General features: G+C 43.1%; 1 protein-coding gene across 2 annotated transcripts in view; it reads left to right on the top strand.

Annotated features, from left to right (window-relative positions):
• Positions 1-4961: 4961 nt before the first annotated feature.
• wdr91 (WD repeat domain 91) overlaps positions 4962-15186 on the top strand; it is a 54967-nt gene continuing 44742 nt past the window's right edge. For both annotated transcript variants that reach the window (XM_060935580.1, XM_060935579.1), the window contains exons 1-3: positions 4962-5037; positions 7949-8079; positions 10007-10186. In XM_060935580.1, coding sequence (XP_060791563.1) covers positions 7957-8079; positions 10007-10186 — 303 coding nt within the window. In that variant the 5' untranslated portion in view covers positions 4962-5037; positions 7949-7956. The remainder of the gene's footprint in view (positions 5038-7948; positions 8080-10006; positions 10187-15186) is intronic.

Raw genomic sequence — 15186 nt, 5'->3', positions numbered from 1 at the left:
TGACTAGCAATTTGTGAAAAATCCTATAATAATTATTCTTGAAAAATGAAAAAGATACGTTATTACCGTTAAATACTCATCTCATTATCTCTAGCTGCTTTATCCTGTTCTACAGGGTCACAGGCAAGCTGGAGCCTATCCCAGCTGACTACGGGAGAAAGGCAGAGTACACCCTGGACAAGTCGCCAGGTCATCACAGGGCCGACACGTAGACACAGACAACCATTCACACTCACATTCACACCTACGGTCAATTTAGAGTCACCAGTTAACCTAACCTGCATGTCTTTGGACTGTGGGGGAAACCGGAGCACCCGGAGGAAACCCACGCGGACACGGGGAGAACATGCAAACTCCGCACAGAAAGGCCCTCGCCGGCCACGGGGCTCGAACCGGGACCGTCTTGCTGTGAGGTGACAGCGCTAACCACTACACCACCATGCTGCCCCCCGTTAAATACTTTTATTCCATATTTAGTTTCATTCCATATTTTTTGTATTTTTGGGGATTTTGTTTTCGAGTAGAGTTTTTATTTCGTCCTCGGTTGAATCAGCAACACACTCCTCCATTTTGTTTTTTTCTACTCACAGTATATGAGCTGATAGCCTAGTCATAGAGCAGCCAATCACAAATCCAGTGAATGTGGATAGAATAAACTTAGTTATGCCACAGCCTACCGTACGTGGAACATCCTCTTGTCAGACCTGACAACGAAAGGCCAGCTGGAGGAGGTGAAATGGCCCCCATTGACTTGGCTGATACAGAATCTGACATTGGAGCCAGTATTAGTCAACCCTGTCTTCAGGCAAGTATCAATCTTACAAATGGATGCATCCAACACCATGTAGGAGGCACTGACCATCAAGTGAGCAGTGCAGGAACTACAGTACATCATTCCCAGACAGGACATCCCTGTCTCACCCTGGTTAATGAGTCATGCAGCTTCTCAATGGACAGCAGTTGCCAAATCACCAAGTGCTTCTTTGCCTTGTAGATAGACCCTCTCAGTCAGTCTGCCCTGGGAGTGTAGTACCCAAAGGAAGGAAGGAAGGAGAATGAAATTGGATCTCATTGGGATTATCACTGCCCCCAGGCTGCCTTGGATCAGCACTAGACAGCAATAGTAGCAGCATACTGGACAGCACCCAAAACACAAACAGAAGCACACCCACCCAAGTAGAAGCATGGCACAAGAACTTGCTTGGGAGCAGTAACCATGCTGAGCAGTCACAGCGAATGGCTACTGAAAACAGAAAAGGAAGGGCTGCATGCCCAGACAGACTGCCGAAACTCCCTAGAAACTGCATATGATTTAAAAAAATAAAGCTGTGTCAACAAAAGTGTAAACAGTGAATATGTGTTACTGAGCTTTAGGTGTTAATGAAACCATAGGCTAGCACTAACAACAGTGTAGTGTTTACATCACTCCTGTGTACATCTTCAAGTTATTCGACTTTGTTGCGTCCATGGTTTTATCCTTCCTGTGCACACCTGTTTTTACACCTCTGTTTTGTTCCCTAATCTGGTTTTGGACCGCAAGTTGGCCTAGTGGTTAGTGTGTCCGCCTCTTGACCAGGAGATTGCGGTCGGATCATACCAAAGATCTTCATAAAAATGGTACTTACTACCATCTGGCAAGGCACGCTGCAATACAGATGTGAGTGGGGACGTCAAACTCTTGCACTTACCAGAGGACTAGCCCCCTACTGTAACCCGAGCTGGCTATAGAAACAGAGATAGGCACCGTACCCATACGCCTTAAAGAGTTGGTTGGTACTGGGACAGGAGACTGCCTGGGAAGACCAGATTCTGGCGTGAGAGAGACTTTGACTTGAATCTGGTTTTGATTTGTAGCATTCACTGCACATATATCTACCTGGTTTGGCATATTTGATACAATTCTCAATTGTTGGACTACGACTTGAAAACATTTGTTTGAATATATTAGTTTTGGTTTTTATTCTTTAAGTGTATGTACTGTTAAATTAATTTTTATTTCAGAGCCAAGATCGCAATAGCCTAGGGCGTGATATGCTGCTATCAAACCAAATGAATGAAACCCACTAGAAGGTAATAGAAAACATGCTTTTATTCCATGGAAAAAGTGTCCTGTGTGTATAATAATTCCTGATATTTCACTCCGATGATGTCACTCCCAGTGTTTTCCCACTGACTTGATGCACGTTGTCAAAATGTCGAACTGGTTCAAAATTAAAATTCTTTTGATTAAATTGCATATTTTTATATAATATAAAGAAGATTACATGGTGGCACGAAGATATGAAGTTTATCTTCTCGTGTTGAAAAATATTTCACGAGTGAGCGAAGCGAACGAGTTCACCACTCGAAGATAAACTTCATATCTTTGTGTGGTTGTGTAATGTCTTCTGTCTCTCTCTCATATATATCTCCATTATCTGTAGCCGCTTATCCTGTTCTACAGGGTTGCAGGCAAGTTGGAGCCTATCCCAGCTGACTATGGGTGAAAGGTGGGGTACACCCTGGACAAGTCGCCAGGTCATTTCAGGGCTGACACAGAGACAAACAACCATTCACACCTACAGTCAATTTAGAGCCACCAATTAGCCTAACCTGCATGTCTTTGGAGGAAACCCACACGGACACAGGGAGAACAAGCAAACTCCACACAGAAAGGCTCTTGCCGGCTGTGAACCCAGGACCTTCTTGCTGTGAGGCAACAGTGCTAACCACTACACCACCGTGCCGCCCCAATCCATCCATCCATTATCTGTAGCTGCTTATCCTGTTCTACAGGGTAGCAGGCAAGTTGGAGCCTATCCCAGCTGTGGGGGAAACTGGAGCACCTGGAGGAAACCCACGCAGACATGGGGTGAACATGCAAACTCCACACAGAAAGGCCCTCGCCGGCCGCTGGGCTCGAACCCAGGACCTTCTTGCTGTGAGGCCACAGCGCTAACCACTACACCACCGTGCCACCCACTACACACACCTCAAACAATTAGAATACGGGGGTGTCGTGGCTCAGGTGGATAAGGCGCCATACCATAAATCCAGGGACCTAGGTTCGATTCTGGCCTGAGGTCATTTCCTGATCCCTCCTCGTCTCTCTCTCCTGCTCATTTCCTGTCTCTACACTGTCCTATCCAATAAAGGTGAAAAAAGACCCCCCAAAAAATATCTTAAACAATTAGAATATGTAACTTGGCAGAGGTATGCACTCTACTGTGTGCCCTTCTAGTTTTTTTTTTTTTATTTATTAGACTCTATGTATGTATTTTTTTTAAACATTAGTTAAAATTGTGCACTTCCAGTGGTCCAGTTCCCACAGAAAGCTTTCCAGAAGCATCCTTATACAACCAGTGTCTGAAATCACTCCCTATATAGTTTGGACGCCATTTTGTAGTGCTGTCCGAAACGATAGTGAGGATGATTACACCCTATATAGTGCACTCAAAATATCCCACAATGCATCACGAAAAGTAGTGTACAACCAATGGTCACTAACCCAGCAATATATCCCATCATGCATTGCGGTCGCGCTGAAAGAAATCCAATTAAAAGTCTCAAATTTGATTTAATAAAAGGCAGCGGCAGGGCGGCACGGTGGTGTAGTGGTTAGCGCTGTCGCCTCACAGCAAGAAGGTCCTGGGTTTGAGCCCCGGGGCCGGCGAGGGCCTTTCTGTGTGGAGTTTGCATGTTCTCCCCGTGTCCGCGTGGGTTTCCTCCGGGTGCTCCGGTTTCCCCCACAGTCCAAAGACATGCAGGTTAGGTTAACTGGTGACTCTAAATTGACCGTGAGTGCGAATGGTTGTCTGTGTCTATTGCCGCTTTTCCACTACAAACGCGGCTGAGTCGAGCTGAGCAGGGCTATTGAAGTTGCATTTCGACTACAACCGCGCTGAACCGTGCTGGCTGGAAGTGGGTGGACACATTGGGTGGAGTTAGCGAAAGTGGGTGGACGTCACGTGATGTCGTTAAGCGGCGCAAACAGTGACATCAGTGATCTTTTAAGCGGTAGTCTCACGACCCGGAGAGTAAACAATAAACATGGAGGACATGGAGTCGTTAGTGTTGCTGGTCTTGGTGCTGTGGCTTGTTGTCACCGACAACGCAAACAGATACTGGCAAGAGCGTATAGATGAGGCGAGGCGCATAAGGCTTCAGAAATTTTCGTAATTCTTCTTCTTCCGGATTTGCGGTGTTTACAGATCCCAGCGTGCTCGCGGGGCGTGTGTGGGCATGTGAGGACACTCCTCCTCACCAATCAGTGCACAGGGGAGTGTCTGCTCACGCCCCCAGCCTCACTCGGCTCGCTTTGGCTCGCTTCAGCCTCACTCCAAAACCGTGCAAGTTTTGGGTGCTAAGCAGGGCTGAAGCGAGCTGAGTCGTGCTGTTCTGAGGTAGTCGAAACGCGAGCCGTGCCGGGCTGAAGTGAGCTGAAAAAGGGTAGTGGAAAAGGGCCATATGTGTCATCCCAGTGATGACCTGGCGACTTGTCCAGGGTGTACCCCGCCTTTCGCCCGTAGTCAGCTGGGATAGGCTCCAGCTTGCCTGCGACCCTGTAGAACAGGATAAAGCGGCTAGAGATAATGAGATGAGAAAAGGCAGCGGCAAAGAAGAAAGTGATTTAAAAAACAAAACTGAAAAATATAGGCACTTTGTATTGATTAATGTGGGAAATGCGCTCAGTATAATATGGATTTATCACAAAAACACATACATGGATTTATTATTTTCTGGCACGTTTTAATTGTGCGACAGTAATGACGTAAATACCAGCGCGACGGAGTAGTGTCCGAAAGCGGTTTTTTTTCCATTTTACCAATTAGCTCACTATATAGTCCTCTATGTAGTAATTCCCTATGTAGGGAGTAGGGAGTAGGGAACGAGTGAGCGATTTCGGATACAGGGAAATACTGCACAAAGATCGCGCGCCCTCTTCTGGACATTTTAATGCACGTGCTTGTCAGCTGACCTAAAGTGAAATCATGTGACCAGCCCGAGGCACGAAAACAGGAAACCGGAAGAGATTTTCTAAACTCTAGTTGTGTATCGGTAAGCTGTTTTATTAAGATAATTCACTTTGTGTTTGCAGTTATTTTATGTAATTATTTATTAGGTGTAATATAGGGTACAATACACACATGATAATGATGATAATGTATGACTGTAAAGAGCTGTATTAGCTCGTTAGCTAATTTGACCGTTATGTTTCGTAATTTCACTTTGTTACACGTTTTATTGGTTATTTTATAAAATGTGTGTAAAGTCTGTGGTATAACAGCATAAAGTAGATCTTTGTGTTTACTTGGCAGCCTATAGTTAGACAAAATGCAGACATGACATGCCTTTGGTAGTGTTCAAGTGTTTTGTAAGGAGTAAACAGTTTGGGACGGTCTGCTGTGGGAAAATAATCAACGACAGGGTGATGTGATGCTGTTATCACTTCAGCGTTGATTATTTTCATATAACAGCACGTCCCACTGTGTTTATTCATCTTTCACCAAAGCGATTTGCCAACAAAAGTTAAAAAAAGTATTTATTACTGAATGACGTCATCCATGACGTAGTTACAGTGTGATGTTGAAAGTCCATAAGACAAGTTTGCAGTCTGAGCTATTGCCAAAGTTGCTGTTATAGAAACTTAAACACCTTCTGACCAATCGTCTCATTATCTGTAGCTGCTTTATCCTGTTCTACAGGGTCGCAGGCAAGCTGGAGCCTATCCCAGCTGACTACGAGTGAAAGGCGGGGTACACCCTGGACAAGTCGCCAGGTCATCACAGGGCTGACACATAGACACAGACAACCATTCACACTCGCATTCACACCTACGGTCAATTTAGAGTCACCAGTTAACCTAACCTGCATGTCTTTGGACTGTGGGGGAAACTGGAGCACCCGGAGGAAACCCACGCGGACACGGGGAGAACATGCAAACTCCACACAGAAAGGCCCTCGCCGGCCACGGGGCTCGAACCCGGACCTTCTTGCTGTGAGGCGACAGCACTAACCACTACACCACCGTGCCGCCTGCATGGGGAACAACCTGCATCTAAATCATGTAACTCATTTGGGTCCGTCTCAGAAACTGGTCTCTCATTTGGGGCATTATGGTCAAAAAATAAATTTTCTAATTTTACTTTTTTTTTTTTTGCATTTACCTAACACTCAATGTTTCTTTTGTCATGTTTAATAAGAATAAAGATAGCATCTTGCTTTATCTGGCCTCCACTGTGGAAATTTTTTTTGATTACAATTCAAATGCTTTTGCAAAATTGATTTCCATATAAAATAACTCCATCATGAAGAATTAAAGCCCCGCCTTCACAGATGAGTGAAAATACTGAATACATTTCCTCTTTTTGATTGCTTGGGTTAAAAATGCCAAGTTATGATGACTGAATTGATTATTCACTTAAATATGAATAATATGATACATTTTGGGTATTTGATATGGCGACATAGGACACAATGGAAAAATCAAGAACGCACCGGAAAGATGAGAATAACGGCGGCGGTAAAAGAACAGCGACTATACCGGCTGAAGGTCACGCGGGTCTCTGCTGCGGTGTGCGAGCAACGGTACATCACTACCGCACCGGACGGAGCACAAGGCGGGGGCGGGGCAAAATGACTGGCCGTAGATTCTATCAAAAGTTCGATCTAAATTGACCATGGTTGCAAAATATTGGCCAAAAACACGCAAGCACTACGAAATATGAAAGTAAGATGAAAAATAAACATTCTGTTGCCTTATACTGCAAGACTAAAACAAAGTAAAACTGTCAAAACTCAACTTTTCAGTGATAACGTCGGAACAGATCACTCGTGTAACAGAAAGACCGCAAATGGAAGCACGATCAACTTCTGTTAAAGTGGAAAATTCCATTCTACACATGCAAATTGTTAACTTGTGTCCTTCCCCGCACACAAATAACACGCTACGGTAAAAAATAGACCACAACTCATTTTATAGCTCAGAAATTCATACAGGTGTAGTGGTTAGCACTGTTGCCTCACAGCAAGAAGGTTCTGGGTTCGAGCCCAGCGGCCGGCGAGGGCCTTTCTGTGTGGAGTTTGCATGTTCTCCCCGTGTCCGCGTGGGTTTCCTCCGGGTGCTCCGGTTTCCCCCACAGTCCAAAGACATGCAGGTTAGGTTAACTGGTGACTCTAAATTGACTGTAGGTGTGAATGTGAGTGTGAATGGTTGTCTGTGTCTATGTGTCAGCCCTGTGATGATCTGGCGACTTGTCCAGGGTGTACCCCGCCTTTCGCCCGTAGTCAACTGGGATAGGCTCCAGCTTGCCTGCGACCCTGTAGAACAGGATAAAGCGGCTAGAGATAATGAGATGAGATGAGAAATTCATACAAGACCAGCTACCATCGTAACATATTCTGTAAGAAACATATTCTATACCTAACTTTTCAGCTTTCGTTTTAAAAAACAAAATCGCAGATTTATAACTAAATTTTTATATGGCGTAGTGATTTTAAGTTACTACTTTTGGTGAGGTAGTGACCTTGACCCTGAGGCTTTCCGTTTAGATCAAAACACACGATCGTATTGGTTTTGGGTCTGCGGAAAATGGAGTTACAACAGCGATCAAATATTTTGCATGATGTTTTATTACGGTTATGATTATTCTGTGAGCGCACCAATCCTTAGGTGGATAAAGTTACAACTTAAAATACAATTAGTGATAACTGTAGACTTTTGCAGAATTTTTGCCAAATTCTTACTAGAGTATTCACATCAAAGATTTAGTTTTATCTGTATTATTTCTTTCATGATTTTATGTCAAATTAAAACCAACATCACCAATCAAAACCGTATAGTTTATTGACTGTGAGTATATTTAGTGGGGTGACTGTGAGTATATTTAGTGGGGTACCCCCACAGTACCCAGTTTCTGATACAAACTCATTTCACAATAGACTAATATATATTTCTTGTTGGCTGCAGATGTAAGGATGGCCTCAGCGGTGGAGAGGACGGATGATCTCGTGCGTGAATATTTAATCTACCGTGGATTTACAAGCACACTCAAACATCTAGATGCTGAAATCAAAGCTGACAAAGAGAAAGGATTTCGAGTAAGTATCTCAAAGTAACGTAACTGATCGATCAGTGTTATTTTTTTCAGTCATGACGTCGCTTACTTTACGTATATTTTTGCTGCAATAAAAAGAAGCGAGTCTCCAGAAGGACCGTAGCTGATTCTGCAAGATGCTCAGTAAAATGTACAGCTCATTTGCTTATAAATCTGCACACGTTTTACTTGAGACTGTTTATTTATTTTTTTAAACAAAGGGTTATCGCACCAAATATTGACTTGTTTCATTTCATTTAGAGTGTTTTTTTAAATGTAGAAGCATTAAATTTCATAAAGTCTCTGTTATGATTTAGAAAGAAAGAAAGAAAGAAAGCACAACTTTATTCCTCACACACTTGTGAAATTTCCTCTCTGCATTTAACCCATCTGAAGCACTCACATTCACACCTACGGTCAATTAAAGTCACCAGTTAACCTAAGGCCCCGGTCACACTGCCCGAACTTTGCTGGAGCGTTCCTTGAACGATAGGGAGGGGGGGCCGAATTTCGACAACGCTCGTCACCGCGCACAAAATGGGGAAAAAAATCGAAAACACGGGCGTTGGCTTAGCGGTGCACCGCTGAAGCCGACGTTGCTTTAGCGTTGGTTTATCGGTAGCGAGCGTTGGTTTAGCGGTGACGCGAGCGTTGGTATAGCGGCGTTCTGCGCATGCGGGCTTTGGCTCGGCGGGGGTATAAAGTTGGTTTAGCACCAATCATAGCAAGTCTCTCAGCATCCATGGTGATAGTTTTACTGTAACTTTGAGCAAATTCGATATAGATGAGGTCTGAACTCAATGGCAGCTCGATTCCAAATGAGCTGCTGGTCCATTTCTCCCTGTATTTATAGCCAAATTCTGGTCCCGCTCCGACACCTCTATACCAACGCCAAACCAAAGTTCATCGCCGCCATGGATAGCTGCTTCAACGCCCGACACCGTTCCAGCAACCCCGTGTCCGCTCGTAAAACGCTTACAACCGCTCCACCGAAGTTTGTGCAAAGTTTAATCGCCGCCCGGGCAACGCTGGCGAAGCAGTGGTGGTCCAGCGTTCAAGATTTCTGCGTTGGCCTAGCGGACCCAAGCGTCCACGAACTTGCGTCTAGCGGTGCCAAACTTTGACTGGGCGTTGGTGGAGCGGGGGTGAACTTTGCCGGGGCGGAAAATTGCCCCCTCCTCACCGCTCGCAATATTTTGTGCAGCTCAAAACTTTCGGAGCGGTAAGAGGGCCCCTCGAGAAACATCAGCGGTGGCCGAGCGTATACGGCGTTGCTTTAACGGGGGCCAACTTTTGTTAAACGGTGGTGAACGGTTACGAGCGGTGATGAATTTTTTTCACCGCTCCAGCAAAGTTCGGGCGGTGTGACCGGGGCCTAACCTGCATGTCTTTGGACTGTGGGGGAAACCGGAGCACCCGGAGGAAACCCACACAGACACGGGGAGAACATGCAAACTCCGCACAGAAAGGCCCCTGTCAGCCGCTGGGCTCGAACCTAGAACCTTCTTGCTGTGAGGCGACCGTGCTAACCATTACACCACAGTGTTATAAGGAAGTTAGGTAGTGCATTGCGTTCACATACAGAATCACAAGTAGCACAATGTAACCATGTTAAATCACCTCAAACTTAATACATGTTTTTCGCTCCTGTCTTAAAGCTAACTTAAAGGGAAGTTCCATCCTGAAACACAATAAATATGCTTTAGAGATTCTGGTGCTGATATGTCTGGCTGTATTTTTGCGATTCTCATGAGAATGTAGTGGTTATGTGCCCTGCTGATGTCACAGTTACACTGGCGTTTTTCACTGTCTCATCCGACTCCTTATTCATTTATCCATCTTCATTAACGACTTTATCATAGTCAGGGATGTAATGGTGTGGTGCAGAATTGCTAAGTCATGTGTATACTAATACGCACTTCAAAACCCAGGTGGATAAAATAATCGAGCAGCTTCAGCAGTTCATTCAGGCCTATGACCTTCCTGGACTGAAGGAATATTGGCGCTACCTGGACCACAGACTCTTCAGCCGCTTGGAGGATGTTTACAGACCCACTGTTAACAAATTGAGGACGAGCCTCTTTCGTTACTACCTTGTGTACACTGTTCAGGTAGGCGACTATGACAGTTTCATATTATGATAATGTTTTATGATGGTTTAAAGTATTACCTGACTTATACCCTGTCCACACTAGGGATTTTGTACCGATACGATACTACTTTCGTACCGCAACACCTGTCCACACTAGCAACTATACCGGTACTGTAGCGGTATAACTGTATCGGTACGAAACCCACAAATGTATGGGTTTCGTATCGGTACTGTAGCGCTTCGCTGTAGTGTGGACAGATGAAGCGGCTCTGTATCGATACAAATATAATGCGCATGCACAATGAACCATTCCTACGTCTTCCGGGTTATTCATACAGTACAATACGCACGCGCTTTCCAGCTGTAAATAAAACGTCAGAATGGCTCAAAACGACCGTGGAGCTACATGGAGCAAAGAAAGGGGGGAGAAAGGGAGAGGGGGAAAAGGGAGGGGAAGAGAAGGAAAGAGGGAGAAAGGGAGGGGAAGAGGGAGAAAGTGAGGGGGGAGAAAGGGAGATTCGTTTTCTTTGTTTCTTTCTCAACTGCCTCGCGCGTTTTATACAATTCGACTGAATAAATGACCACCAGAAATACAGACTGTACACTGACAACAAAAAGCACACACACGTTGTTTCATCCACCATATTCTCGGAAGGAAGTTACTCGGTAACCACGGAAACATTTCGCGCACACGCATTTCAACTACCGTGAAAGAAAACCGCAAACATTTCTCGCTAGTGTGGACAGATGCACTAAACTGTACCGGTATACTTTGTATCGATACAGTTATACCACTATCGTACCGGTATAAGTGTGAACACAGCATAATGCAGCCAGCTAACGATGCTTTAGTGACTAACAATCACTTGCTAGCTGCTTAGCTTAAACACGCAACTACTGCATGTATTAGAGGTGTGCAAAAATATTGTTTGTTTGATTAATAGGTTTCTAAAATTCACCCAATTCGATATTGATCCGCAACATTTATGACTCAGTCTTTTAGGCTAATATGCATTGGGGGGTAAATTTTTTTTAGGTTAATTTCAGCTATGATTCTACATACCCAGATAATTAAATAGACGGGTTCTGATTAATATTAAAGGCAATTACTAGCCGTTGCACCCTCAGGTTGACTTTTGCTCGATAATATTTCTTATCATTCCTATTGAAATGATATTGAATCAAATCGTTAGCTTGCAAATCCGAATCGATTCGAATTATGGCATGTGTTGATACCCAACCCTAGTATGTATTCATTACAGAATTAGCTGTTTGAGTGGAGAGCAAGAAAAAAAAACAAGCTAACAAATGCAGGATAAAAATATACATACACTACCGTTCAAAAGTTTGGGGTCACTTTGAAATGTCCTTATTTTTGAAAGAAAAGCACTGTTCTTTTCAATGAAGATCACTTTAAACTAATCAGAAATCCACTCTATACATTGCTAATGTGGTAAATGACTATTCTAGCTGCAAATGTCTGGTTTTTGGTGCAATATCTCCATAGGTGTATAGAGGCCCATTTCCAGCAACTCTCACTCCAGTGTTCTAATGGTACAATGTGTTTGCTCATTGCCTCAGAAGGCTAATGGATGATTAGAAAACCCTTGTACAATCATGTTAGCACAGCTGAAAACAGTTGAGCTCTTTAGAGAAGCTATAGATAGTTTTCACTGACGTCACGACATTCCGGGGAACGCCCCCCAGCCGCCATCTTGGAGGGCAAACAAAACGGACCATCGCCACTACTGGCTACATTATCTCGGACGAATTTATGAAGTTATATAGTCAGTTTTTTAAAATAAAGATCAATGTCGGCAAAATCAAGCAAACAGAAGTCTATAGATACACATCTCACGGTATGCAGCCAAACTGGCCTTGATTGGGGGAATTGACCCCTACGAAGTGGACAAAGATGCATTTTTGAGTGACTATGCAGGGCTGCCAAAGCCTGAAACTGCCAAAGCCTGCTCCAAAGCCTGAAACTGACTTCATCAAACTTTAAAGGCTGTCTGATATATACAACTTTATATATTCACAGCGCGCCTTTTGGCGGATGCCGCCTGAATCGCGCAGATCCGATTTTTTTTTTTTTTAGGGGGGGCGTTGGAGTGTCTGATTATAATTTCAAAGTAAATTCTGTATTAAAATGACTAAATAAGCAAATCCGTTACAGTCCATGAAACAGGAAGTATAAGGATGAGAAAAAAACAGTTTAAATCGGGAAGCTGCGCACATTTGCGCAGTCCTGCACACCGCTCGGGACTACAGGATAGACCTAAAATGTTTTTCAAAAATGACCCTTGCGTGAGTGAAGTGACAAGTTTCAAATAGAAACGTGACAAACGAGCGATATTCAGTGTACATTACAGTGTAAACGTACACTCAGCGGTTCCAGTTAGGCATTCTCCAGAGACTGTTCACATGATGTTTTGGTTTCCAAAAACAAACTTAAACACAATTGATTTGTTTATTTAAACAGCTTACCACTTATAAAATGATCGGAGCAGACTTTGCTGTGTTTGGAAGGCTGATAATCCTTGCGGTTGATTCTCGCAAGCCATAGATTTCTCCTTTGTACGCTGAGTTTCTTTGTTTGCTCGCCTTCATGCTCCCGTACAGTGGGAATTCCATAAAAGCTCCGCTTGACTTCATCATCTGACCTATTACGACAGCCGTGAATACAACAAGTTTGCACCATTGCTAGCTTTAAATAAATGTAAATAATATATAAATGAATGTAACTCGTGCGCTACAATGTGTGCTCAGTGACCCGTACGGTAAGCTTGCCCTCCAAGATGGCCGCCACCAGGGAATCCCTGACTCTGTGACGTCATGTGAAAACTATCTATAAAACTGACCTTCCTTTGAGCAGATTGAGTTTCTGGAGCATCACATTTGTGGGGTCGATTAAATGCTCAAAATGGCCAGAAAAATGTCTTGACTATATTTTCTATTCATTTTACAACTTTTATGGTGGTAAATAAAAGTGTGACTTTTCATGGAAAGCACAAAATTGTCTGGGTGACCCCAAACTTTTGAACGGTAGTGTAAATTTCCTGTGGTTACGTTTTGTTTGCTATATTTAACAGGTCTGTGAAACTCTTTAGACATCTGTGAAAACAAATAAACTTTACAATATACATTATATTAATGGTATTTAGCAGACGCTGTTATCCGGAGCGACATATAACATACCCAGAACAGCCTGGGGAGCAGTTGGGGGTTAGGTGCCTCGCTCATGGGCACTTCAGCCATTCCAGGGAATCGAACCGGTGATCTTTCGGTCCCTAAGCTTCTTCTCTAATCATTAGGCCATGACTATGACATTTAAACCTGATCCAAATTTATAATCGTGATACAAATTTATGATGATTCGATGGAATAAAAAAATGTATCATGATTAATACCAGGCTACATATGCTAAAGAAAAGAGATGTAAAATGTTCATAAAGGTTTATTACGAAAAGGCCTATTTTTTTTTTTAATCAAAGGAATATTTCAGTTAATAGTCTGTTTTTATTTTACTCCAACCTTTACAAATGTGGGTGAATAATTCTTATTGGTGATTTAAGAAAATGAAATAAGTTTCTTTTTTTAATTTGACAAAAGGATTGAAGTTGATGAAAAATAGGAAAATAAATGTTGCAGGTTTTTTTGGTAATAAAAATTTCTTCTAGCTATCTATTTTATTTTCTAGGAAAACTGAGTCGTGAATTGTTACATGCCTATTTAGTCCTTGCATAGCTGCTCTGTGTTTTCCAGTAAATACGACGTACAACTTTCCACATAGAGAAAGAATACTTAATAATCATAACAGAAATTACTACCTTTATTATGCAGAGTATCTTCAATTATTGTGCTATTTATCTGTATGATGATTACTGTATCATGTTAGAAATATATAATTTCTCTTACACTGTTATACAGTTGTTGTTTTTTTTTGTTTTTTTTAAATCACCAGCATAAAAATAATAAAGCTTATGTATTTATTATGCTTTTGTAATGGTTGTTTAATAAAAGTTTAAAAGGTAGTATTATTTAAAATATTATTTCTTTCCCATGTCTGTGAAGATTCTCAGTCATCCGGGTCATAGTAAACTGTGGGTGGTAAAAAAGAGCAACTGGACTTGCTTGAAGATTCTTGAAGACCTCTCATCCGAAAGGCTTCTTCAGTTCTGTCTGACTAAAGCTGTGTTCACACTTATACCGGTACGATAGTGGTATAACTGTATCGATACAAAGTATACCGGTACAGTTTAGTGCATCTGTCCACACTAGCGAGAAATGTTTGCGGTTTTCTTTCACGGTAGTTGAAATGCGCGTGCGCGAAATGTTTCCGTGGTTACCGAGTAACTTCCTTCCAGCGGATGAAACAACGCGTGTGTGCTTTTTGTTGTCAATGTACAGTCTGTATTTCTGGTGGTCATTTATTCAGTCAAATCGTATAAAACGTGCGAGGCAGTTGAGAAAGAAACAAAGAAAACGAATCTCCGTTCTTCACTATTTTATTCAGCGAAGACATCGATTGAGGTGTGTGACTTTGCGCATGCGCATTATATTTGTATCGATACAGAGCCGCTTCATCTGTCCACACTACAGCGAAGCGCTACAGTACCGATACTGTACCGGTACGAAACCCATACATTTGTGGGTTTCGTACCGATACAGTTATACCGCTACAGTACCGGTATAGTTGCTAGTGTGGACAGGTGTTGCGGTACGAAAGTAGTATCGTATCGGTACAAAATCCCTAGTGTGGACAGGGTATAATAGGGAGTATCAGGTATTTATCCTCTCATGGATGAAAAGCAATCCTAAAGACCAATTTATGCTGACAACCCAGTCCTCGCAGACGGTATCGCAGATAGCGTCTGCGTAGCCCCCCCCACCTTTGCAGACGCTCTGCGCGCACCTCCCAAAAATTGTGACTACCGCAGAAGCCTCGCAGACAAGAGGGCTCTGATTGGTCCACTTTACATCCGCTGTACACGCACTTCCGCTTCCCTACTTTCCCGG

Source organism: Neoarius graeffei, chromosome 12 (genome assembly GCF_027579695.1).
Source record: "Neoarius graeffei isolate fNeoGra1 chromosome 12, fNeoGra1.pri, whole genome shotgun sequence".
Lineage (NCBI taxonomy): Eukaryota > Metazoa > Chordata > Actinopteri > Siluriformes > Ariidae > Neoarius > Neoarius graeffei.
Note: the sequence above shows the minus strand (reverse complement) of the source record. Positions and strands in the feature narration are given on the sequence as shown.